This window comes from Coregonus clupeaformis, unplaced genomic scaffold, assembly GCF_020615455.1.
Source record: "Coregonus clupeaformis isolate EN_2021a unplaced genomic scaffold, ASM2061545v1 scaf0141, whole genome shotgun sequence".
NCBI classification, from domain to species: Eukaryota; Metazoa; Chordata; class Actinopteri; order Salmoniformes; family Salmonidae; genus Coregonus; species Coregonus clupeaformis.
In genome coordinates, this window is record NW_025533596.1 from 389,373 (window position 1) to 416,629 (window position 27,257).

A 27,257-nucleotide genomic window follows, 5' to 3' on the forward strand; every position below is an offset into this window, starting at 1 on the left:
GGTGTCAGCGTTATAGACAGGGCCCTGCAGGTTGGTATCAGCGTTATATACAGGGCCCTGCAGGTTGGTGTCAGCGTTATATACAGGGCCCTGCAGGTTGGTGTCAGCGTTATATACAGGGCCCTGCAGGTTGGTGTCAGCATAATATACAGGGCCCTGCAGGTTGGTGTCAGCGTTATATACAGGGCCCTGCAGGTTGGTGTGTGTGTGTCTCTCTGTGTGTGTGTGTGTGTGTGTGTGTGTAAACAATTCATGAACCTGTCAACACCTGTTGCAAAGCTCTCGCTTTCTCTCTCTCTCTCTCTCTCCCTCCCTACTCTCTCCCCCCCACCTCTCTTCCTCCCTCCCTCCCTCTCTCCCCTCTAGGCCCTGAGTGAACGTTTCAGTGGGGATATCCCAGAAGAGCACCTGGCCAGTAACTCTTTCTTCCCTGATGAGTACTTCACCTGCTCCTCTATCTGTCTCAGCTGTGGGTGTGTATCTGACCGTGCCTCCATCTGTGTCCTCTGTTTCCAGTTCTGCTTTCTATTACAGTTCAATATTGACCTTTTTGTGTTATAATTGACATGGTAAATTAGCCTTAGCTGTGTAATGGCTCACTCTAACTCCACTCAGTTTACACTAATGCTTTCTATTATTGGTATTTTGTTATTACATGGTTAATGTGTATTACTTTGGAGTTGCATAGTTATTACATATCGGTAGTAATTACCTGATTATTACACTAAATAGCATCTCAAACAGGTTTGAACAATAATATCCTAGTTTTCTACGTAAGTCTTCAGCCGTAATGATTCTCTGCCTTCCTGTCAGGTCTGGCACAGTGATAACGTAGTAATTAAACACTGGCTGGAAGAACAGCACAGTGATAACGTAGTAATTAAACACTGGCTGTAAGAACAGCACAGTGATAACGTAGTAATTAAACACTGGCTGTAAGAACAGCACAGTGATAACGTAGTAATTAAACACTGGCTGTAAGAACAGCACAGTGATAACGTAGTAATTAAACACTGGCTGTAAGAACAGCACAGTGATAACGTAGTAATTAAACACTGGCTGTAAGAACAGCACAGTGATAACGTAGTAATTAAACACTGGCTGGAAGAACAGCACAGTGATAACATAGTAATTAAACACTGGCTGGAAGAACAGCACAGTGATAACGTAGTAATTAAACACTGGCTGTAAGAACAGCACAGTGATAACGTAGTAATTAAACACTGGCTGTAAGAACAGCACAGTGATAACGTAGTAATTAAACACTGGCTGGAAGAACAGCACAGTGATAACGTAGTAATTAAACACTGTGTACCAACCCTCTTGCTGTCAGGTCTGGCTGTAAGAACAGCACAGTGATAACGTACAGTGAGGGGAAAAAGTATTTGATCCCCTGCTGATTTTGTACGTTTGCCCACTGACGAAGACATGATCAGTCTATAATTTTAATGGTAGGTTTATTTGAACAGTGAGAGACAGAATAACAACAACAAAATCTAGAAAAACACATGTCAAAAATGTTATAAATTGATTTGCATTTCAATGAGGGAAATAAGTATTTGACCCCCTCTCCATCAGAAAAATGTCTGGCTCCCAGGTGTCTTTTATGCAGGTAACGAGCTGAGATTAGGAGCACACTCTTAAAGGGAGTGCTCCTAATCTCAGCTTGTTACCTGTATAAAAGACACCTGTCCACAGAAGCAATCAATCAATCAGATTCCAAACTCTCCACCATGGCCAAGACCAAAGAGCTCTCCAAGGATGTCAGGGACAAGATTGTAGACCTACACAAGGCTGGAATGGGCTACAAGACCATCGCCAAGCAGCTTGGTAAGAACGTGACAACAGTTGGTGCGATTATTCGCAAATGGAAGAAACACAAAATAACTGTCAATCTCCCTCGGCCTTGGGCTCCATGCAAGATCTCACCTCGTGGAGTTGCAATGCTCATGAGAATGGTGAGGAATCAGCCCAGAACTACATGGGAGGATCTTGTCAATGATCTCAAGGCAGCTGGGACCATAGTCACCAATTGGTAACACACTACGCCGTGAAGGACTGAAATCCTGCAGCGCCCGCAAGGTCCCCCTGTTCAAGAAAGCACATATACAGGGCTGTCTGAAGTTTGCCAATGAACATCTGAATGATTCAGAGGAGAACTGGGTGAAAGTGTTGTTGTCAGATGAGACCATAATCGAGCTCTTTGCCATCAACTCAACTCGCCGTGTTTGGAGGAGGTGGAATGCTGCCTATGACCCCAAGAACACTATCCCCACCGTCAAACATGGAGGTGGAAACATTATGCTTTGTGGCTGTTTTTCTGCTAAGGGGACAGGACAACTTCACCGCATCAAAGGGACGATGGACGGGGCAATGTACCGTCAAATCTTGGGTGAGAACCTCCTTCCCTCAGCGAGGGCATTGAAAATGGGTTGTGGATACTGATAAATACTTATTTCCCTCATTAAAATGCAAATAAATTTATAACATTTTTGACATGCGTTTTTCTGGATTTTTTTGTTGTTATTCTGTCTCTCAATGTTCAAATAAACCTACCATTAAAATTATAGACTGATACTTTCTTTGTCAGTGGGCAAACGTACAAAATCAGCAGGGGATCAAATCCTTTTTTCCCTCACTGTAGTAATGAACCACTGTGTACCAACCCTCTTCCTGTCAGGTCTGGCTGTAAGAACAGTATGAACCATCTGAAGGAGGAAGTGGACCACGAGGCTAAACACCGCTGTCACTACTCTGCTCAGAATGACAACCGTATCTACACTTGTAAGGTAGGAACACACACGTACACACACACACACACACACACACACACACATACATACACACACTCTCTCACACACACACATACATACACACACACTCTCACACACACACACACACACACACACACACACACACACACACACACACACACACACACACACACACACACACACACACACACACATACATACACACACACACACACACATACATACACACACACTCTCTCACACACACACATACATACACACACACTCTCACACACACACACACACACACACACGCACACACATACATACACACACACACTCTCTCACACACACACATACATACACACACACTCTCTCACACACACACATACATACACACACACTCTCTCACACACACACACACACACGCGCGCACACACACGTTAGTTAGTCTTCTGAACTGAATGTCTGTACTCCGCTCCTCAGGCGTGCTATGAGGGAGGGAAGGAGGTGATTGTGGTTCCCAAGACGACAGCCTCCTCTGACTCTCCCTGGTTTGGTCTGGCCATCTACGCCTGGTCAGGGTGAGTACTGGTCTATCAGAAAGTAGTGCACTACATAGGGAATAGGGTGCCATTTGGGACGCATCCCTGGTCTGGTCCTTCAGAATGAAGGGAGGAAGCTATTTAGTCTGTATCATCGTCTGAAAGGCTGTGGAATAAAGGAGAATAATGATACAATCACCTTTAAGAGGTTTGAGACCAACAGGTAGAAGCTGTTTAAACGCTATCTGCTGTCGCTGGCCGAACTGTAGTGTGGTTCGCTTGTATGTGATAGAGTGAACTAAAGTAGTGGTGTTGTTGTTTACAGGTATGTGATAGAGTGAACTGAAGTAGTGGTGTTGTTGTTGTTTACAGGTATGTGATAGAGTGAACTGAAGTAGTGGTGTTGTTGTTGTTTACAGGTATGTGATAGAGTGAACTGAAGTAGTGGTGTTGTTGTTTACAGGTATGTGATAGAGTGAACTGAAGTAGTGGTGTTGTTGTTTACAGGTATGTGATAGAGTGAACTAAAGTAGTGGTGTTGGTGTTGTTTACAGGTATGTGATAGAGTGAACTGAAGTAGTGGTGTAGGTGTTGTTGTTTACAGGTATGTGATAGAGTGAACTGAAGTAGTGGTGTTGGTGTTGTTTACAGGTATGTGATAGAGTGAACTGAAGTAGTGGTGTTGTTGTTTACAGGTATGTGATAGAGTGAACTGAAGTAGTGGTGTTGGTGTTGTTTACAGGTATGTGATATAGTGAACTGAAGTGGTGTTGTTGTTTACAGGTATGTGATAGAGTGAACTGAAGTAGTGGTGTTGTTGTTTACAGGTATGTGATAGAGTGAACTGAAGTAGTGGTGTTGGTGTTGTTTACAGGTATGTGATAGAGTGAACTGAAGTAGTGGTGTTGTTGTTTACAGGTATGTGATAGAGTGAACTGAAGTGTTGGTGTTGTTTACAGGTATGTGATAGAGTGAACTGAAGTAGTGGTGTTGGTGTTTACAGGTATGTGATAGAGTGAACTGAAGTAGTGGTGTTGGTGTTTACAGGTATGTGATAGAGTGAACTGAAGTAGTGGTGTTGTTTACAGGTATGTGATAGAGTGAACTGAAGTAGTGGTGTTGTTTACAGGTATGTGATAGAGTGAACTGAAGTAGTGGTGTTGTTTACAGGTATGTGATAGAGTGAACTGAAGTAGTGGTGTTGTTGTTTACAGGTATGTGATAGAGTGAACTAAAGTAGTGGTGTTGTTTACAGGTATGTGATAGAGTGAACTGAAGTAGTGGTGTTGGTGTTTACAGGTACAGTGGGGAAAAAAAGTATTTAGTCAGCCACCAATTGTGCAAGTTCTCCCACTTAAAAAGATGAGAGAGGCCTTTAATTTTCATCATAGGTACACGTCAACTATGACAGACAAAATAAGAAAGAAAAATCCAGAAAATCACATTGTAGGATTTTTAATGAATTTATTTGCAAATTATGGTGGAAAATAAGTATTTGGTCAATAACAAAAGTTTCTCAATACTTTGTTATATACCCTTTGTTGGCAATGACACAGGTCAAACGTTTTCTGTAAGTCTTCACAAGGTTTTCACACACTATTTTGGCCCATTCCTCCATGCAGATCTCCTCTAGAGCAGTGATGTTTTGGGGCTGTCGCTGGGCAATACGGACTTTCAACTCCCTCAAAGATTTTCTATGGGGTTGAGATCTGGAGACTGGCTAGGCCACTCCAGGACCTTGAAATGCTTCTTACGAAGCCACTCCTTCGTTGCCCGGGCAGTGTGTTTGGGATCATTGTCATGCTGAAAGACCCAGCCACGTTTCATCTTCAATGCCCTTGCTGATGGAAGGAGGTTTTCACTCAAAATCTCACGATACATGGCCCCATTCATTCTTTCCTTTACACGGATCAGTCGTCCTGGTCCCTTTGCAGAAAAACAGCCCCAAAGCATGATGTTTACACCCCCATGCTTCACAGTAGGTATGGTGTTCTTTGGATGCAACTCAGCATTCTTTGTCCTCCAAACACGATGAGTTGAGTTTTTACCAAAAAGTTCTATTTTGGTTTCATCTGACCATATGACATTCTCCCAATCCTCTTCTGGATCATCCAAATGCACTCTAGCAAACTTCAGACGGGCCTGGACATGTACTGGCTTAAGCAGGGGGACACGTCTGGAACTGCAGGATTTGAGTCCCTGGCGGCGTAGTGTGTTACTGATGGTAGGCTTTGTTACTTTGGTCCCAGCTCTCTGCAGGTCATTCACTAGGTCCCCCCTGTGTGGTTCTGGGATTTTTGCTCACCGTTCTTGTGATAATTTTGACCCCACGGGGTGAGATCTTGCGTGGAGCCCCAGATCGAGGGAGATTATCAGTGGTCTTGTATGTCTTCCATTTCCTAATAATTGCTCCCACAGTTGATTTCTTCAAACCAAGCTGCTCACCTATTGCAGATTCAGTCTTCCCAGCCTGGTGCAGGTCTACAATTTTGTTTCTGGTGTCCTTTGACAGCTCTTTGGTCTTGGCCATAGTGGAGTTTGGAGTGTGACTGTTTGAGGTTGTGGACAGGTGTCTTTTATACTGATAACAAGTTCAAACAGGTGCTATTAATACAGGTAACGAGTGGAGGACAGAGGAGCCTCTTAAAGAAGAAGTTACAGGTCTGTGAGAGCCAGAAATCTTGCTTGTTTGTAGGTGACCAAATACTTATTTTCCACCATCATTTGCAAATAAATTCATTAAAAATCCTACAGTGTGATTTTCTGGATTTTTTTTTCTTAATTTGTCTGTCATAGTTGACGTGTACCTATGATGAAAATTACAGGCCTCTCTCATCTTTTTAAGTGGGAGAACTTGCACAATTGGTGGCTGACTAAATACTTTTTTTCCCCACTGTATGTGATAGAGTGAACTAACGTAGTGGTGTTGTTGTTTACAGGTACAGTGGGGGAAAAAAGTATTTAGTCAGCCACCAATTGTTTAAGTTCTCCCACTTAAAAAGATGAGAGAGGCCTGTAATATTAATCATAGGTACACGTCAACTATGACAGACAAAATTCAAATTTTTTTCTCCAGAAAATCACATTGTAGGATTTTTTATGAGTTTATTTGCAAATTATGGTGGAAAATAAGTATTTGGTCAATAACAAAAGTTTCTCAATACTTTGTTATATACCCTTTGTTGGCAATGACACAGGTCAAACGTTTTCTGTAAGTCTTCACAAGGTTTTCACACACTGTTGCTGGTATTTTGGCCCATTCCTCCATGCAGATCTCCTCTAGAGCAGTGATGTTTTGGGGCTGTCGCTGGGCAACACGGACTTTCAACTCCCTCCAAAGATTTTCTATGGGGTTGAGATCTGGAGACTGGCTAGGCCACTCCAGGACCTTGAAATGCTTCTTACGAAGCCACTCCTTCGTTGCCCGGGCGGTGTGTTTGGGATCATTGTCATGCTGAAAGACCCAGCCACGTTTCATCTTCAATGCCCTTGCTGATGGAAGGAGGTTTTCACTCAACAGCTCACGATACATGGCCCCATTCATTCTTTCCTTTACACGGATCAGTCGTCCTGGTTCCTTTGCAGAAAAACAGCCCCAAAGCATGATGTTTCCACCCCCATGCTTCACAGTAGGTATGGTGTTCTTTGGATGCAACTCAGCATTCTTTGTCCTCCAAACACGACGAGTTGAGTTTTTACCAAAAAGTTATATTTTGGTTTCATCTGACCATATGACATTCTCCCAATCCTCTTCTGGATCATCCAAATGCACTCTAGCAAACTTCAGACGGGCCTGGACATGTACTGGCTTAAGCAGGGGGACACGTCTGGCACTGCAGGATTTGAGTCCCTGGCGGCGTAGTGTGTTACTGATGGTAGGCTTTGTTACTTTGGTCCCAGCTCTCTGCAGGTCATTCACTAGGTCCCCCCGTGTGGTTCTGGGATTTTTGCTCACCGTTCTTGTGATCATTTTGACCCCACGGGGTGAGATCTTGCGTGTAGCCCCAGATCGAGGGAGATTATCAGTGGTCTTGTATGTCTTCCATTTCCTAATAATTGCTCCCACAGTTGATTTCTTCAAACCAAGCTGCTTACCTATTGCAGATTCAGTCTTCCCAGCCTGGTGCAGGTCTACAATTTTGTTTCTGGTGTCCTTTGACAGCTCTTTGGTCTTGGCCATAGTGGAGTTTGGAGTGTGACTGTTTGAGGTTGTGGACAGGTGTCTTTTTATACTGATAACAAGTTCAAACAGGTGCCATTAATACAGGTAATGAGTGGAGGACAGAGGAGCCTCTTAAAGAAGAAGTTACAGGTCTGTGAGAGCCAGAAATCTTGCTTGTTTGTAGGTGACCAAATACTTATTTTCCACCATAATTTGCAAATAAATTCATAAAAAATCCTACAATGTGATTTTCTGGATTTTTTTTCCTCAATTTGTCTGTCATAGTTGACGTGTACCTATGATTAATATTACAGGCCTCTCTCATCTTTTTAAGTGGGAGAACTTGCACAATTGGTGGCTGACTAAGTTCTTTTTTCCCCCACTGTATATGATAGAGTGAACTGAAGTAGTGGTGTTGTTGTTGTTTACATGTATATGATAGAGTGAACTGAAGTAGTGGTGTTGTTGTTTACAAGTATGTGATAGAGTGAACTGAAGTAGTGGTGTTGTTGTTTACAGGTATGTGATAGAGTGAACTGAAGTAGTGGTGTTGTTGTTGTTTACAGGTATGTGATAGAGTGAACTGAAGTAGTGGTGTTGTTGTTGTTTACAGGTATGTGATAGAGTGAACTGAAGTAGTGGTGTTGTTGTTGTTTACAAGTATGTGATAGAGTGAACTGAAGTAGTGGTGTTGTTGTTGTTTACAGGTATGTGATAGAGTGAACTGAAGTAGTGGTGTTGTTGTTGTTTACATGTATGTGATAGAGTGAACTGAAGTAGTGGTGTTGTTGTTTACAGGTATGTGATAGAGTGAACTGAAGTAGTGGTGTTGTTGTTTACAAGTATGTGATAGAGTGAACTGAAGTAGTGGTGTTGTTTACAGGTATGTGATAGAGTGAACTGAAGTAGTGGTGTTGTTGTTTACAGGTATGTGATAGAGTGAACTGAAGTAGTGGTGTTGTTGTTGTTTACAGGTATGATATAGAGTGAACTGAAGTAGTGGTGTTGTTGTTTACAGGTATGTGATAGAGTGAACTAAAGTAGTGGTGGTGTTGTTTACAGGTATGTGATAGAGTGAACTGAAGTAGTGGTGTTGTTGTTTACAGGTATGTGATAGAGTGAACTGAAGTAGTGGTGTTGGTGTTGTTTACAGGTATGTGATAGAGTGAACTGAAGTAGTGGTGTTGTTGTTTACAGGTATGTGATAGAGTGAACTGAAGTAGTGGTGTTGTTTACATGTATGTGATAGAGTGAACTGAAGTAGTGGTGTTGTTGTTTACAGGTATGTGATAGAGTGAACTGAAGTAGTGGTGTTGTTTACATGTATGTGATAGAGTGAACTGAAGTAGTGGTGTTGTTGTTTACAGGTATGTGATAGAGTGAACTGAAGTAGTGGTGTTGTTGTTTACAGGTATGTGATAGAGTGAACTGAAGTAGTGGTGTTGTTGTTTACAGGTATGTGATAGAGTGAACTGAAGTAGTGGTGTTGTTGTTGTTTACAGGTATGTGATAGAGTGAACTGAAGTAGTGGTGTTGGTGTTTACAGGTATGTGATAGAGTGAACTGAAGTAGTGGTGTTGTTGTTTACAGGTATGTGATAGAGTGAACTGAAGTAGTGGTGTTGTTGTTTACAGGTATGTGATAGAGTGAACTGAAGTAGTGGTGTTGTTGTTTACAGGTATGTGATAGAGTGAACTGAAGTAGTGGTGTTGTTGTTTACAGGTATGTGATAGAGTGAACTGAAGTAGTGGTGTTGTTGTTTACAGGTATGTGATAGAGTGAACTGAAGTAGTGGTGTTGGTGTTTACAGGTATGTGATAGAGTGAACTAAAGTAGTGGTGGTGTTGTTTACAGGTATGTGATAGAGTGAACTGAAGTAGTGGTGTTGTTGTTTACAGGTATGTGATAGAGTGAACTGAAGTAGTGGTGTTGTTGTTTACAGGTATGTGATAGAGTGAACTGAAGTAGTGGTGTTGTTGTTTACAGGTATGTGATAGAGTGTCCCAACTGTGGGGTGATCTACAGAAGCAGGCAGTACTGGTACGGGAACCAGGACCCGGTGGACACGGTGGTCAGAACTGAAATAAAACACATCTGGCCTGGGGTAAGAACAGGAGGAGCTAGGACTTCACATTGGTTAATGAAATCTCCCCACTCTTGCTAAATTTTGCATGCCTTCTCAAACAGCTACAACTGTATATGCATTCGCACATCAAGTCTTCTCTTGAGTTGGGCTCGGGGATGGAACAACTGTTGAACATCTGAGCTTGTGGTTGTTTGTGGGGGAAGGGTGGGGAGTGTGTGTGTGTGTGTGTGTGTGTGTGTGTGTGTGTGTGTGTGTGTGTGTGTGTGTGTGTGTGTGTGTGTGTGTGTGTGTGTGTGTGTGTATATCCCACATCTATTGCTATGGGGTGTTAGGGACAATACTGGATGAATAAAAAAAAAAGTAATTTTTGTAATGCCAATCCTGGTTGTAGGTAACAATCCTTCGTATGAACTGCCAACATTATTACACATATTATTCCTTAATTGTGGAAACTAATTAAGATATGCAAGATTTATTTTATATATATATATATATATATATATATATATATATATATACAGTACCAGTCAAAAGTTTGGACACACCTACTCATTCAAGGGTTTTCTTTATCTTTACTATTTTCTACATTGTAGAATAATAGTGAAGACATCAAAACTATGAAATAATACATATGGAATCATGTAGTAACCAAAAAAGTGTTAAACAAATCAAAATAAATTTTCTATTTGAGATTCTTCAAATAGCCACCCTTTGCCTTGATGATAGCTTTGCACACTCTTGGCATTCTCTCAACCAGCTTCACCTGGAATACTTTTCCAACCGTCTTGAAGGAGTTCCCACATATGCTGAGCACTTGTTGGCTGCTTTTCCTTCACTCTGCCGTCCGACTCATCCCAAACCATCTCAATTGGGTTGAGGTTGGGGGATTGTGGAGGCCAGGTCATCTGATGCAGCACTCCATCACTCTCCTTCTTGGTAAAATAGCCCTTACACAGCCTGGAGGTGTGTTGGGTCATTGTCCTGTTGAAAAACAAATTATAGTCCCACTAGGCCCAAACCAGATGGGATGGCATGTCACTGCAGAATGCTGTGGTAGCCATGCTGGTTAAGTGTGCCTTGAATTCTAAATAAATCACAGACAGTGTCACCAGCAAAGCACCCCCACACCATAACACCTCCTCCTGCGTGCTTTACGGTGGGAACTACACATGCGGAGATCATCCGTTCACCCACACCGCGTCTCACAAAGACACGGCGGTTTGAACCAAAAATCTCAAATTTGGACTCCAGACCAAAGGACAAATTTCCACCGGTCTAATGTCAGTTGCTTGTGTTTCTTGGCCCAAGCTGGTTTCTTCTTCTTATTGGTGTCCTTTAGTAGTGGTTTCTTTTCAGTAATTCGACCATGAAGGCCTGATTCACAGTCCCCTCTGAACAGTTGATGTTGAGATGTGTCTGTTACTTGAACTCTGTGAAGCCTTTATTTGGGCTGCAATTTCTGAGGCTGGTAACTCTAATGAACTTAACCTCTGCAGCAGAGATAACTCTGGGTCTTCCATTCCTGTGGCGGTCCTCATGAGAGCCAGTTTCATGATAGCGGTTGATGGTTTTTGCGACTGCACTTGAAGAAACGTTCAAAGTTCTTGAAATTTTCCGGATTGACTGACCTTCTTGTCTTAAAGTAATGATGAACTGTCGTTTCTCTTTGCTTATTTGAGCTGTTCTTGCCATAATATGGACTTGGTCTTTTACCAAATAGGGCTATCTTCTGTATACCACCCCTACCTTGTCACAACACAACTGATTGGCTCAAACACATTAAGAAGGAAATGAGTTACACAAATTAACTTTTAAGAGGGCACACCTGTTAATTGAAATGCATTTCAGGTGACTATCTCATGAAGCTGGTTGAGAGAATGCCAAGAGTGTGCAAAGCTGTCATCAAGGCAAAGGGTGGCTATTTGAAGAATCTCAAATAGAAAATATATTTTGATTTGTTTAACACTTTTTCGGTTACTACATGATTCCATATGTATTATTTCATAGTTTTGATGTCTTCACTATTATTCTACAATGTGAATTTTTTTACACAAATAAAGAAAAACCCTTGAATGAGTAGGTGTGTCCAAACTTTTGACTGGTAGTGTAGATGGCAATAAAAACAGTACCATAGAGGCACAGAATATGTTAGAGGAAAAACAAAAATAAATGGAGGAACTTATTCAAGAAAGATCAAGTGTAATATATTATAAAAATTAAGCGAACTGGATGGGATATCAAGAAAAATGCACCATTAAAAAAACACAAAAAATCTTCAATGTAGAAATGCTACCAAAAATAATTGACTGACACTTGTTAGAGAAATGAGTCACCCATGATTCACCTAAATATATTTTGAAAGAGGAAGCAAAGAACTTTAAGCATATGCTTTCATTTCAGTCTCCTCCATCTTCACTAGCCGAAGTTAATTGTAAGGATTTTTTTCCAATTAATAATGTACAATTAACAGCTGTACAGAAAGACTCATGTGAAGGCCAAATTACAGAGGAGGATCTTCTTGATGCAATTAAAGCCTTTAAGTCCGGGGAAACTCCAGGGCTGGATTGTATACCAGTCGAGGTATACCAAACCTTTTTTGATGTACTCAGAGGACCGTTATTAGCATGTTTTAACCACTCCTATAAAAATTGTAGATTTTCAGATACCCAACAAGAAGGTCTGATTTCATTATTACTGAAACAGGACCCAAGTGGTAAATATAAAGATCCAGTCCATAAAATAAAAATTGGAGGCCCCTTAGACTTCAGTGTTGTGATGCAAAAAATTCTAGCAAAGTTCATAGCGCATAGAATTGAAAAGGTATTGTCGGATATTATTCATCCATTTCAGACAGGTTTTTTACATGGACGATACATTGGCGATAATATAATACAAGTACTGGAAACAATAGAACACTATGAAAAATCTGGGAAACCAGGCCTGGTATTCATAGTTGACTTTGAAAAGGCTTTTGCTAAAGTATGACTGGAATTTATACAGTGGGGAAAAAAAGTATTTAGTCAGCCACCAATTGTGCAAGTTCTCCCACTTAAAAAGATGAGAGAGGCCTGTAATTTTCATCATAGGTACACGTCAACTATGACAGACAAAATGAGAAAAAATAATCCAGAAAATCACATTGTAGGATTTTTAATGAATTTATTGGCAAATGATGGTGGAAAATAAGTATTTGGTCAATAACAAAAGTTTCTCAATACTTTGTTATATACCCTTTGTTGGCAATGACACAGGTCAAACGTTTTCTGTAAGTCTTCACAAGGTTTTCACACACTGTTTCTGGTATTTTGGCCCATTCCTCCATGCAGATCTCCTCTAGAGCAGTGATGTTTTGAGGCTGTCGCTGGGCAACACGGACTTTCAACTCCCTCCAAAGATTTTCTATGGGGTTGAGATCTGGAGACTGGCTAGGCCACTCCAGGACCTTGAAATGCTTCTTACGAAGCCACTCCTTCGTTGCCCGGGCGGTGTGTTTGGGATCATTGTCATGCTGAAAGACTCAGCCACGTTTCATCTTCAATGCCCTTGCTGATGGAAGAAGGTTTTCACTCAAAATCTCACGATACATGGCCCCATTCATTCTTTCCTTTACACGGATCAGTCGTCCTGGTCCCTTTGCAGAAAAACAGCCCCAAAGCATGATGTTTCCACCCCCATGCTTCACAGTAGGTATGGTGTTCTTTGGATGCAACTCAGCATTCTTTGTCCTCCAAACATGACGAGTTGAGTTTTTACCAAAAAGTTATATTTTGGTTTCATCTGACCATATGACATTCTCCCAATCCTCTTCTGGATCATCCAAATGCACTTCAGACGGGCCTGGACATGTACTGGCTTAAGCAGGGGGACACGTCTTGCACTGCAGGATTTGAGTCCCTGGCGGCGTAGTGTGTTACTGATGGTAGGCTTTGTTACTTTGGTCCCAGCTCTCTGCAGGTCATTCACTAGGTCCCCCCGTGTGGTTCTGGGATTTTTGCTCACCGTTCTTGTGATCATTTTGACCCCACGGGGTGAGATCTTGCGTGGAGCCCCAGATCGAGGGAGATTATCAGTGGTCTTGTATGTCTTCCATTTCCTAATAATTGCTCCCACAGTTGATTTCTTCAAACCAAGCTGCTTACCTATTGCAGATTCAGTCTTCCCAGCCTGGTGCAGGTCTACAATTTTGTTTCTGGTGTCCTTTGACAGCTCTTTGGTCTTGGCCATAGTGGAGTTTGGAGTGTGACTGTTTGAGGTTGTGGACAGGTTTATTTTATACTGATAACAAGTTCAAACAGGTGCCATTAATACAGGTAACGAGTGGAGGACAGAGGAGCCTCTTAAAGAAGAAGTTACAGGTCTGTGAGAGCCAGAAATCTTGCTTGTTTGTAGGTGACCAAATACTTATTTTCCACCATAATTTGCAAATAAATTCATTACAAATCCTACGATGTGAGTTTCTGGATTTTTTTTCCTCAATTTGTCTGTCATAGTTGACGTGTACCTATGATGAAAATTACAGGCATCTCTCATCTTTTTAAGTGGGAGAACTTGCACAATTGGTGGCTGACTAAATACTTTTTTTCCCCACTGTATATAAATGCCTGGAATATTTCATTTTTTGAGAGTCTCTTATACAATGGGGTAAAGTTATGTAGAGTAACCCTAGGTGTAAAATAGTAAATAATGGCTACTTCACAGAAAGTTTTAAACTGTCAAGAGGAGTAAAACAAGGCTGTCTACTATCAGCATATCTATTTATTATGGCCATTGAAATGTTAGCTATTATAATCAGATCCAACAATGATATCAAGGGCCTAGAAATCCAGGGCTTAAAAACAAAGGTGTCATTGTATGCTGATGATCCATGTTTTCTTTTTAAATCAACAATTTGGATCCCTCCACAGCCTCATAGATGATCCAGATCGTTTTTTCTAACCAAATTATGATAAGTGTACTGTATTACGTATTGGATCACTAAACAATACAACTTTTACATTACCGTGTAGTTTACCAATAAAATGGTCTGACAGTGATGTGGACGTACTCATTATTAATATCCCGAAAGAAATGACCTCGCGACAATACATTTTAATAGAAAGTTGGCAAAAATAGATAAGATCTTGCTGCTGTGGAAAGGAAAATACCTGTCTATTGGTGGAAAAATCACCCTGATTAACTCTTTAGTCATATCCCAGTTGACCTATTTGCTTATGGCCTTGCCTACGCCTAGCCACTTGTTTCTTTAATTATATGAGCAACATTTTTTCCATTTTATTTGGAACGGCAAGCCAGACAAAATTAAACGGCCTATTTATATAATGGGCAGAAATTATTAAATATTAAAGCATTAGACCTCTCACTAAAGGCTTCAGTCATACAAAAGTTATACTTAAATCCGAACTGGGTCTCTAGCAGATTAGTAGGAATGTCTCACGCCATGTTAAAGAATGGCCTTTTCCCCTTTATTCAGATTACGACCTCTCACTTTCGGTTATTTGAAAATGTAATAATCTCCAAAATATCTCTATTTTTAAAAAATTGGTTGCAATTTCAGTTTAATTCACCAGAAAAGACAGAACAAATATTAGAACAAATATTATGGTTAAACCAAAATATACTAATTGATTAAAAAAACAATATTTTTGGAAAGAATGTTTAAAAAAGGTATAATCTTTGTAAATTATATCATAAATAGGACTGGTGGAGTTATGTCACACATGCAGCTAACAAAATATATGGAAATGTCTGCTCTACTCAATAGTACAACCAACTAATTGCAGCATTACCGCAAAAATGGAAGAGGAAAGTGGAAGGGGGAGAAAGTAAGGAACTTGTCTGTCGGCCCTGCATTAAAGACCGAAATTGGTTAAAGAAAATTGTGATAAATAAAAAAAGTAGACCAGTTTCATTTTAAGGACCAAAAAAATTGACAGCTGTGCCATATAGAAAGCAAAATAGTTGGGAAGAGATTTTCGATGTACCGATTCAATGGCACATGGTTTATGAACTGATACACAAATCAAAGCTGGTTTCAAAACTTAGAGTTTTACAATTTCAATTATTATACAAAATTCTTGCAACCAATAATTTTATTTATTTATGGGGGATACAACCATCCCAGTTCTGCAGATTTATAATTTATATATCCCCCATATTTATTTTAAATATGGGGGATTGGAAATGATGCAAACAATTACAGTGATGGAAGCCACAATCTATCTGCAATATTAAAGCTGATCTACCCCCTAAGAAAATAAATTTAAAAAAAGAACAAGAGATGGGAGGGGAGGGGACCAGGACCCAGTGGGACTGAGATACAACCCATCTGGCCTGGGGTAAGAACAAGAGAGGGTTCCCCTACTCATCCCATGGCCCATATTCATAAAGCGTGAAAGAGTAGGAGTGCTGATCTATGAATCAGATTCCCCCCTGTCCATGTAATCTTATTCATTGTGATCTAACAGGCAAAAGTGATCAGCACTCCTACTCTGAGAGGCTATGGCCCCTGCTCTGGCTTATTCTAGCCATTTTAGAAGCTTTACACAGTGACAGGAAGTCTAGAATGTAGAATGTAGAATGTACCATAATGAGCTATACATACTAACTGACTTCTCTCTCTCTCTCTCTCTCTCTCTCTCTCTCTCTCTCTCTCTCTCTCTCTCTCTCTCTCTCTCTCTCTCTCTCTCTCTCCCTCCTTCCACTCTCTCTCCTCCCTTCCCCTTTCTCCCTCTCCAGTCGGATGGTTTTCTGAAGGACAACAACAATGCAGCTCAGAGACTGTTGGACGGTGTGAACTACATCTCCCAGAGTGTGTCAGAGCTCAGTGTGAAACCTGCCAAAGCTGTCACTTCCTGGCTCACCGACCAGATCGCCCCGGCCTACTGGAAACCCAACTCCCTTATCTTGGTACGTGGTCCTCACAGCCATCAGGTCATACTGATATAGACACAAAATGGATCCAACATGGCTGACATATGCATTTTCAGAACCAACATGGAGATGCAGTGACTCACTGGCAATGAAGGTTATTGGAGGGTTGTAGTGCAGAAGTTTTTAAAGCATCTGTCTGTCTGTCTCTCCCCGCTCCCTCTCTTTCGCTCTCTCTTTCTTTCTCTGTTTTATTAAGAGGTATGTAGGGAAGTCAGATGTACTCCATTCCAAGCCAGTGATTCCCTAAGTTCTCATGCCTCAGCTGTGCAGTGAACATGTTTAGACATGTCCATGCTGTCTTGGATTATTGTTTATGACTGTGTAAAGACTATCCATTGCTCCTATGACTGTGTAAAGACTATCCATTGCTCCTATGACTGTGTAAAGACTATCCATTGCTCCTATGACTGTGTAAAGACTATCCATTGCTCCTATGACTGTGTAAAGACTATCCTTTGCTCCTATGACTGTGTAAATACTATCCATTGCTCCTATGACTGTGTAAAGACTATCCATTGCTCCTATGACTGTGTAAAGACTATCCATTGCTCCTATGACTGTGTAAAGACTATCCATTGCTCCTATGACTGTGTAAAGACTATCCATTGCTCCTATGACTGTGTAAAGACTATCCATTGCTCCTATGACTGTGTAAAGACTATCCATTGCTCCTATGACTGTGTAAATACTATCCATTGCTCCTATGACTGTGTAAAGACTATCCATTGCTCCTATGACTGTGTAAAGACTATCCATTGCTCCTATGACTGTGTAAAGACTATCCATTGCTCCTATGACTGTGTAAAGACTATCCATTGCTCGTATGACTGTGTAAAGGCCAGCCATTGCTCCTATGTGTGCTTGTGTTTTGAGCCTATGATATACCTGTCCTCTCTGTGTCTCTGTAACAGAAATGTGCTAAGTGCAGTGAGGTGTTCCAGGACAACGATACTAAGCACCACTGCCGTGCCTGTGGAGAGGGCTTCTGTGACGGCTGCTCCTCCATGAACCGTCCTGTTCCAGAGAGGGGCTGGGGGCTCGCCCCCGTACGGGTCTGTGATGCCTGCTTCCATAACCGGGGCATCTCAGAAGGTAAGGACATGTTGTATATCTAACATGACGTTTCTACAGTTATCCTATGATGTCCCAATAGGTCTTTAAATAATACTCTTAGATAAACCTGGATGCCATAGGAACTAAGGCTGGGAATTGGGCTGGGACCTCTCAGTACGATATTATCATGATACTTACTGTAGGTGCCGATACGATGCTGTACTGTATGGGTTGCGATTCTATACTGTGATTTTATCGCGATTTGATGTTTCCAAACATATTGCTCACCATATGTCTGCAGCAGAGAGACAAGAGAGAGCCATGAGAAAACAAGTTTTGATCTGTCAGGGAAATAAAAGGTGCAGGTACATCCAACTAGCACAAAAAATAATGTTGCGATATTGTCAAAACCATTTAATATATCGTCAAAAATAATATCCCAATATTTTTCCCCCCATCACTAATATGAACATCAAATTTAGTCTGGAAATCGTGTTTCCTGCTCTTACTATCTGATTGACATATCTTATAAATTAATATGTGAAACATAAATCTGTGGTTGTTTTGTCCTTACTTCTTTCTGTGTGTGTGTATGTGTGTGTGTGTATGCGTGTGTGTGTGTACGCGTGTGTGTGTGTGTGTGTGTGCGTGTGTGTGTTGTAGAGCTGCTGGATGCAGCGTTGGAGGAGGAGGAGGGAGGGACACTCAGTAGGAGAGTAGGAGAGGCTGTTCAGAATACACTAGGAGCTGTGGTCACCGCTACATACATCCCTCTGGGTGAGTACTGTACTCTAGACTACTCTGTGGTCACCGCTACATACATCCCTCTGGGTGAGTACTGTAGTCTAGACGACTCTGTGGTCACCGCTACATACATCCCTCTGGGTGAGTACTGTAGTCTAGACGACTCTGTGGTCACCGCTACATACATCCCTCTGGGTGAGTACTGTAGTCTAGACGACTCTGTGGTCACCGCTACATACATCCCTCTGGGTGAGTACTGTAGTCTAGACTACTCTATGGTCTAGACTACTCTGTGGTCACCGCTACATACATCCCTCTGGGTGAGTACTGTAGTCTAGACGACTCTGTGGTCACCGCTACATACATCCCTCTGGGTGAGTACTGTAGTCTAGACGACTCTGTGGTCACCGCTACATACATCCCTCTGGGTGAGTACTGTAGTCTAGACGACTCTGTGGTCACCGCTACATACATCCCTCTGGGTGAGTACTGTAGTCTAGACTACTCTGTGGTCACCGCTACATACATCCCTCTGGGTGAGTACTGTAGTCTAGACTACTCTGTGGTCACCGCTACATACATCCCTCTGGGTGAGTACTGTAGTCTAGACTACTCTGTGGTCACCGCTACATACATCCCTCTGGGTGAGTACTGTAGTCTAGACGACTCTGTGGTCACCGCTACATACATCCCTCTGGGTGAGTACTGTAGTCTAGACGACTCTGTGGTCACCGCTACATACATCCCTCTGGGTGAGTACTGTAGTCTAGACGACTCTGTGGTCACCGCTACATACATCCCTCTGGGTGAGTACTGTAGTCTAGACTACTCTGTGGTCACCGCTACATACATCCCTCTGGGTGAGTACTGTAGTCTAGACGACTCTGTGGTCACCGCTACATACATCCCTCTGGGTGAGTACTGTAGTCTAGACTACTCTGTGGTCACCGCTACATACATCCCTCTGGGTGAGTACTGTAGTCTAGACGACTCTGTGGTCACCGCTACATACATCCCTCTGGGTGAGTACTGTAGTCTAGACTACTCTGTGGTCACCGCTACATACATCCCTCTGGGTGAGTACTGTAGTCTAGACGACTCTGTGGTCACCGCTACATACATCCCTCTGGGTGAGTACTGTAGTCTAGACGACTCTGTGGTCACCGCTACATACATCCCTCTGGGTGAGTACTGTAGTCTAGACGACTCTGTGGTCACCGCTACATACATCCCTCTGGGTGAGTACTGTAGTCTAGACTACTCTGTGGTCACCGCTACATACATCCCTCTGGGTGAGTACTGTAGTCTAGACGACTCTGTGGTCACCGCTACATACATCCCTCTGGGTGAGTACTGTAGTCTAGACTACTCTGTGGTCACCGCTACATACATCCCTCTGGGTGAGTACTGTAGTCTAGACGACTCTGTGGTCACCGCTACATACATCCCTCTGGGTGAGTACTGTAGTCTAGACGACTCTGTGGTCACCGCTACATACATCCCTCTGGGTGAGTACTGTAGTCTAGACTACTCTGTGGTCACCGCTACATACATCCCTCTGGGTGAGTACTGTAGTCTAGACTACTCTGTGGTCACCGCTACATACATCCCTCTGGGTGAGTACTGTAGTCTAGACTACTCTGTGGTCACCGCTACATACATCCCTCTGGGTGAGTACTGTAGTCTAGACGACTCTGTGGTCACCGCTACATACATCCCTCTGGGTGAGTACTGTAGTCTAGACGACTCTGTGGTCACCGCTACATACATCCCTCTGGGTGAGTACTGTAGTCTAGACGACTATGTGGTCACCGCTACATACATCCCTCTGGGTGAGTACTGTAGTCTAGACGACTCTGTGGTCACCGCTACATACATCCCTCTGGGTGAGTACTGTAGTCTAGACGACTCTGTGGTCACCGCTACATACATCCCTCTGGGTGAGTACTGTAGTCTAGACGACTCTGTGGTCACCGCTACATACATCCCTCTGGGTGAGTACTGTAGTCTAGACGACTCTGTGGTCACCGCTACATACATCCCTCTGGGTGAGTACTGTAGTCTAGACTACTCTGTGGTCACCGCTACATACATCCCTCTGGGTGAGTACTGTAGTCTAGACGACTCTGTGGTCACCGCTACATACATCCCTCTGGGTGAGTACTGTAGTCTAGACGACTCTGTGGTCACCGCTACATACATCCCTCTGGGTGAGTACTGTAGTCTAGACTACTCTGTGGTCACCGCTACATACATCCCTCTGGGTGAGTACTGTAGTCTAGACGACTCTGTGGTCACCGCTACATACATCCCTCTGGGTGAGTACTGTAGTCTAGACGACTCTGTGGTCACCGCTACATACATCCCTCTGGGTGAGTACTGTAGTCTAGACGACTCTGTGGTCACCGCTACATACATCCCTCTGGGTGAGTACTGTAGTCTAGACTACTCTGTGGTCACCGCTACATACATCCCTCTGGGTGAGTACTGTAGTCTAGACGACTCTGTGGTCACCGCTACATACATCCCTCTGGGTGAGTACTGTAGTCTAGACTACTCTGTGGTCACCGCTACATACATCCCTCTGGGTGAGTACTGTAGTCTAGACGACTCTGTGGTCACCGCTACATACATCCCTCTGGGTGAGTACTGTAGTCTAGACGACTCTGTGGTCACCGGTCTGGAGAGAGTGGAGATGTCCACACGTGTGTTCGTCTGTGCATTCATACTGCCATCAGATGGTAATGGAGAAGTACTGCACTTCATACTGCCATCAGATGGTAATGGAGAAGTACTGCACTTCATACTGCCATCAGATGGTAATGGAGAAGTACTGCACTTCATACTGCCATCAGATGGTAATGGAGAAGTACTGCACTTCATACTGCCATCAGATGGTAATGGAGAAGTACTGCACTTCATACTGCCATCAGATGGTAATGGAGAAGTACTGCACTTCATACTGCCATCAGGTGGTAATGGAGAAGTACTGCACATGTAAACCATTGTAGCTACATCACATCATATCAGAATGGCAGTCTTTGGGTAGTGATAGTCAATAAGAATGTAATGTAATGTCACTGCATCAACAGTGTGTGTCTGTCCTCAGTAAGAGATGTAAAGTCAATAAGATATACAAGGCTTAATAGAGGCTTAAAGAATTTCTGAAAATGTCCATAATACATGCCCTGACGAATTGAGGCTGTTCTGAGGGCAAAAGAGGGGGTGCAACTCAATATTAGGAAGTGTTTTGTACACCAAGTGTATATACACTACCAGTCAAAGGTTTGGACACACCTACTCATTCAAGGGTTTTTATTTTATTTTTGACTATTTTTTACATTGTAGAATAATAGTGAAGACATCAAAACTATGAAATAACACATATGGAATCATGTATTAACCAAAAAAGTGTTAAACAAATATATAATATATATATTTGAGATTCTTCAAATAGCCACCCTTTGCCTTGATGACAGCTTTGCACACTCTTGGCATTCTCTCAACCAACTTCATGATGTAGTCACCTGGAATGCATTTAAATTAACAGGTGTGCCTTCTTAAAAGATCATTTGTGGAATTTCTTTCCTTCTTAATGCGTTTGAGCCAATCAGTTGTGTTGTGACAAGGTAGGTGTGGTATACAGAAGATAGCCCTATTTGGTAAAAGACCAAGTCCATATTATGGCAAGAACAGCTCAAATAAGCAAAGAGAAATGACAGTCCATCATTAATTTAAAACATGAAGATCAGTCAATATAGAACATTTCAAGAACTTTGAAAGTTTCTTCAAGTGCAGTCGCAAAAACCATCAAGCGCTATGATGAAACTGGCTCTCATGAGGACCGCCACAGGAATGGAATTACCAGAGTTACCTCTGCTGCAGAGGATAAGTTCATTAGCGTTACCAGCCTCAGAAATTGCAGCCCAAATAAATGCTTCACTGAGTTCAAGTCACAGACACATCTCAACATCAACTGTTGAGAGGAGACTGTGTGAATCAGGCCTTCATGGTCGAATTGCTGCAAAGAAACCACTACTAAAGGACACCAAAAAGAAGAAGAGACTTGCTTGGGCCAAGAAACACGAGCAATGGACATTAGACCGGTGGAAATGTGTCCTTTGGTCTGGAGTCCAAATTAGAGATTTTTGGTTCCAACCGCTGTGTCTTTGTGAGACGTGGTGTGGGTGAACGGATGATCTCCGCATGTGTAGTTCCCACTGTAAAGCATGGAGGAGGAGGTGTTATGGTGTGGGGGTGCTTTGCTGGTGACACTGTCTGTGATTTATTTAGAATTCAAGGCACACTTAACCAGCATGGCTACCACAGCATTCTGCAGCGATACGCCATCCCATCTGGTTTGGGCTTAGTGGGACTATAATTTGTTTTTCAACAGGACAATGACCCAACACACCTCCAGGCTGTGTAAGGGCTATTTTTACCAAGAAGGAGAGTGATGGAGTGCTGCATCAGATGACCTGGCCTCCACAATCCCCCGACCTCAACCCAATTGAGATGGTTTGGGATGAGTCGGACGGCAGAGTGAAGGAAAAGCAGCCAACAAGTGCTAAGCATATGTGGGAACTCCTTCAAGACTGTTGGAAAAGCATTCCAGGTGAAGCTGGTTGAGAGAATGCCAAGAGTGTGCAAAGCTGTCATCAAGGCAACGGGTTTGTTTAACACTTTTTTGGTTACTACATAATTCCATATGTGTTATTTTATAGTTTTGATGTCTTCACTATTATTCTACAATGTAGAAAAACTATATATTTTTAAAGAAAAACCCTTGAATGACTGGTACTGTATATTATGGACATTTTCTGAAATTACAATGCAATAATTCTACAAAGAAAATCCTATGTCTAACACCTTTAAAGGAAAGGTTCACCCATTTTGAATGTTATGTAGTTTTTGTGCATCTCTGAGAGATGTTCTATCAATTCCCCGGGGTCATTTCATATTTGCATGTGTATCTGAGCTATTGCTGTTCAAGCAGGAAGAGATACAGCTGGTATGATGAGCTTTGCATCATATGTGATATACATCATTCAATATAAACTGTGATGGATGGGTCACTTTGACATAGCCATATGTCCTCGCAAAACTGTGACGTGACGTATGTGTGTGTCCCTGTGTCCGTCTGTGTTTGCGTGCGTGCGTATGTCCTCTCCGCTCCCCCTCTCTGGTCCTCTCTGCTCCCCCTCTCTGGTCCTCTCCGCTCCCCCTCTCTGGTCCTCTCCGCTCTCCCTCGCTGGTCCTCTCCGCTCCCCCTCTCTGGTCCTCTCCGCTCCCCCTCTCTGGTCCTCTCCGCTCCCCCTCTCTGGTCCTCTCCGCTCCCCCTCTCTGGTCCTCTCCGCTCCCCCTCTCTCGTCCTCTCCGCTACTCCTCTCTGGTCCTCTCCGCTCCCCCTCTCTGGTCCTCTCCGCTCCCCCTCTCTGGTCCTCTCCGCTCCCCTCTCTGGTCCTCTCCGCTCCCCCTCTCTGGTCCTCTCCGCTCCCTCGCTGGTCCTCTCCGCTCCCCCTCTCTGGTCCTCTCCGCTCCCCCTCTCTGGTCCTCTCCGCTCCCCTCTCTGGTCCTCTCCGCTCCCCCTCTCTGGTCCTCTCCGCTCCCCCTCTCTGGTCCTCTCCGCTCCCCCTCTCTGGTCCTCTCCGCTCCCCCTCTCTGGTCCTCTCCGCTCCCCCTCTCTGGTCCTCTCCGCTCCCCCTCTCTGGTCCTCTCCGCTCCCCCTCTCTGGTCCTCTCGCCCCCTCTCTGGTCCTCTCCGCTCCCCCTCTCTCGTCCTCTCCGCTACTCCTCTCTCGTCCTCTCCGCTACTCCTCTCTGGTCCTCTCCGCTCCCCCTCTCTGGTCCTCTCCGCTCCCCCTCTCTGGTCCTCTCCTCTCCCCCTCTCTCCAGGCCTGGTGAAGGATGCAGCTCGTCCAGCCTACTGGGTTCCAGACCAGGACATCCGGTGCTGCTGTGAGTGTCAGAGAGACTTCTCCGCCCCGCGTCTCTCCATCCACCACTGCAGGGCCTGCGGCCAGGGCGTGTGTGACGACTGCTCCCCTGAACGCAGAGCGGTGCCCTCTAGGGGCTGGGACCACCCGGTGCGCGTCTGCAACACCTGCCGCCAGAAACCTGGGGACCTCTAGCAGGAGACAGGAGACTGGGGAGACAGGAGACAGGAGACAGGAGACAGGAGACAGGAGACTGGAGACTGGAGACAGGAGACTGGAGACAGGAGACTGGAGACTGGAGAGAGGAGAGAGAGAGAGAGAGAGAGAGAGAGAGAGAGAGAGAGAGAGAGAGAGGAGAGAGAGAGAGAGAGAGAGAGAGAGAGAGAGAGAGAGAGAGAGAGAGAGAGAGAGAGAGAGAGAGAGAGAGAGAGAGAGAGAGAGAGAGAGAGAGAGAGAGAGAGAGAGAGAGAGAGAGAGAGAGAGAGAGAGAGAGAGAGAGAGAGAGAGAGAGAGAGAGAGAGAGAGAGAACACATTGGCATCCTATTTCCTATGGGCCCTGGTCTAAAGTAGTGCACTATATATGGAATAGGGTGCCATTTGGGACACAGCCAGAGACAGTCCAGGGTTGTGTGCATTACGTATGAAATTGAAGAAAATGTTCCAAAACGTACTATCTGTACTAGTCCGATAAGAAACACTCATTTTAGTTTTTCGCTTCTAAACGTTTTGCTACGGTGTGACCTAATGAACACGACCCAGGTTCTACCTAACAGCTGTGGAACTGGAGCGTTTGGAACACATGGAACACCCCTCTCTCTGTGGCTGCAGTGGTTCAGCCCAGTTTAGAAGGAAATTCTTCTTATTCATTGTGATGTCACCCGTACTAAGGCTGGGACGTCACGTCAGATGTCCTGACTTGTCCTTAGTTCTTCCGTCCTTACACTACACCTTTAATCCCTTTACTACACTGTTTCCCTTTATCATGCCTAGATTAACGTATGAACAGAACTGGCTAGCGGGAGAGAGAGATGGAGAGAGAGAGAGATAGAGAGAGAGAGAGAGAGAGAGAGAGAGAGAGAGAGAGAGAGAGAGAGAGAGAGAGAGAGAGAGAGAGAGAGAGAGAGAGAGAGAGAGAGAGAGAGAGAGAGAGAGAGAGAGAGAGAGAGAGAGAGAGAGAGAGAGAGCAGAGAGAGAGAGGGCAGAGAGAGAGAGAGAGAGAGAGAGAGAGAGAGAGAGAGAGAGAGAGAGAGACGGGGGAGAGAGAGAGAGAGATATATACAGGGAGAGAGAGACGGAGAGAGAGAGAGAGAGAGATGAAGAGAGAGAGATAATGTGCTTGCTAATAAGCAGAAGTCATTCCTGTATGTAGCATTTTGTCCTGTCAGATCGGTTTATATTAATGAACGCAGAAGAAATCAGAAATCCTTGAATGACAGTCTATCACTAGTCACTAGTAGAGCACCTGCAACTGTACTGTACCTGACAACAATACCTGATGCCACCTGGCTAAGAGGAACCAGGAGAGAAGAATACCTGATGCCACCTGGCTAAGAGGAACTAGGAGAGAACAATACCTGATGCCACCTGGCTAAGAGGAACTAGGAGAGAAGAATACCTGATGCCACCTGGCTAAGAGGAACTAGGAGAGAAGAATACCTGATGCCACCTGGCTAAGAGGAACCAGGAGAGAACAATACCTGATGCCACCTGGCTAAGAGGAACTAGGAGAGAACAATACCTGATGCCACCTGGCTAAGAGGAACCAGGAGAGAACAATACCTGATGCCACCTGGCTAAGAGGAACTAGGAGAGAACAATACCTGATGCCACCTGGCTAAGAGGAACCAGGAGAGAAGAGGAGGTACATCAGAGAAGAAAGACGATCTGGAAGAAGGAAATTATCACTTTGCTCTCGTCTTTTCACTTTGGTCCTCATCCTTCAGCGTCACGCTTGTCATGGCTTGTACTCCCTTTCCATCTTTGATCCTTGGCTTGAAGAAGAGAAATCACAGCCCTTAATGTAGCAGCATAGATGCATTCCATGTTTATGATGATTAGGTTAAATAACTACCGATATATTGTTGGAAGCTGAGTGGTTGTATATGTGGATTTAAACACACGATAATAGAATAGCCCTCGTCGATTTGGTTTAATTTGACATATAGGAAAAGTTTTACTATAATGGGGAAAATAACTGATTTGTTTAGTATAAAATTGCCTCTTTGTTTTTAAACAGTCCACACTACAATACTACTCTCACTGAGTGATGTCATCAGATTGACTGTAGAGAACATTGCTGAAATGGAACCATAGAATCAAATGATGAGAATTAGAACCATTCTAATTCTATGGTGGGAGCTGCTTTCACAGAGTGACTGGCCCGCAACACAGGATGTAGAATAATATGGAAGGATATGAACACACTGTGGAGCCTCAAACATAATATACAGTACATTCATAGTGTATAATATCACATATAAAGCAAGTAATCGTTACACTATCATCTCCGGCTGAATAGCAGCCAGCTGTGCTCAATATGATTAGCTGCAATTATGTAGCCTGGTCCCAGATCTGTTTGTGCTGTCTTGCCTACTCGTATGGGCAACAACCAAAGGAGTTGGCAAGACAGCACAAACAGATCTGGGACCCAGGCTAACAAGTATGGGGTAGGAGCAGAGTAACTGACTAGCATCATGGAATCAGCTTGTAGATCAACTGGAACATTGTAAAGTTCTAGAATCTTCAACAGAACAGTGATCATGATGATTCATCTCAACTGATAAAGGAAACCAGGACAGAATACTGAAGATATCAGACTAAAGATAAATACCGTTATGTTTACTACACCATGAATGCTTATGTAATAAACTTGACAACCTCAATGTGTGTTTGTTTGTGTGTGTGTGTGTGTGTGCGCGCGCATGTAAACTGTGTATATGATTGTGATCATAGAAATTGCAGATTGCTTATGTGAGGTTTGGACAATCCATCCCTTTAACCAGAGTATTTTCTTATAATAATTTCAAAAGACACCCATTCAATCACATT

General features: G+C 43.4%; 1 protein-coding gene across 1 annotated transcript in view; it reads left to right on the top strand.

Annotated features, from left to right (window-relative positions):
- Window positions 1-24,475, top strand: part of LOC121548527 (zinc finger FYVE domain-containing protein 1-like) — a 32,165-nt gene extending 7,690 nt beyond the window's left edge. Inside the window, exons 5-12 of the mRNA XM_041859992.2 lie at window positions 367-473; window positions 2,681-2,789; window positions 3,240-3,337; window positions 9,447-9,564; window positions 16,282-16,452; window positions 17,388-17,568; window positions 18,193-18,306; window positions 24,168-24,475. Of these exons, the coding sequence (XP_041715926.2) occupies window positions 367-473; window positions 2,681-2,789; window positions 3,240-3,337; window positions 9,447-9,564; window positions 16,282-16,452; window positions 17,388-17,568; window positions 18,193-18,306; window positions 24,168-24,403 (1,134 nt within the window). The 3' untranslated portion in view covers window positions 24,404-24,475. The remainder of the gene's footprint in view (window positions 1-366; window positions 474-2,680; window positions 2,790-3,239; window positions 3,338-9,446; window positions 9,565-16,281; window positions 16,453-17,387; window positions 17,569-18,192; window positions 18,307-24,167) is intronic.
- Window positions 24,476-27,257: the final 2,782 nt, after the last annotated feature.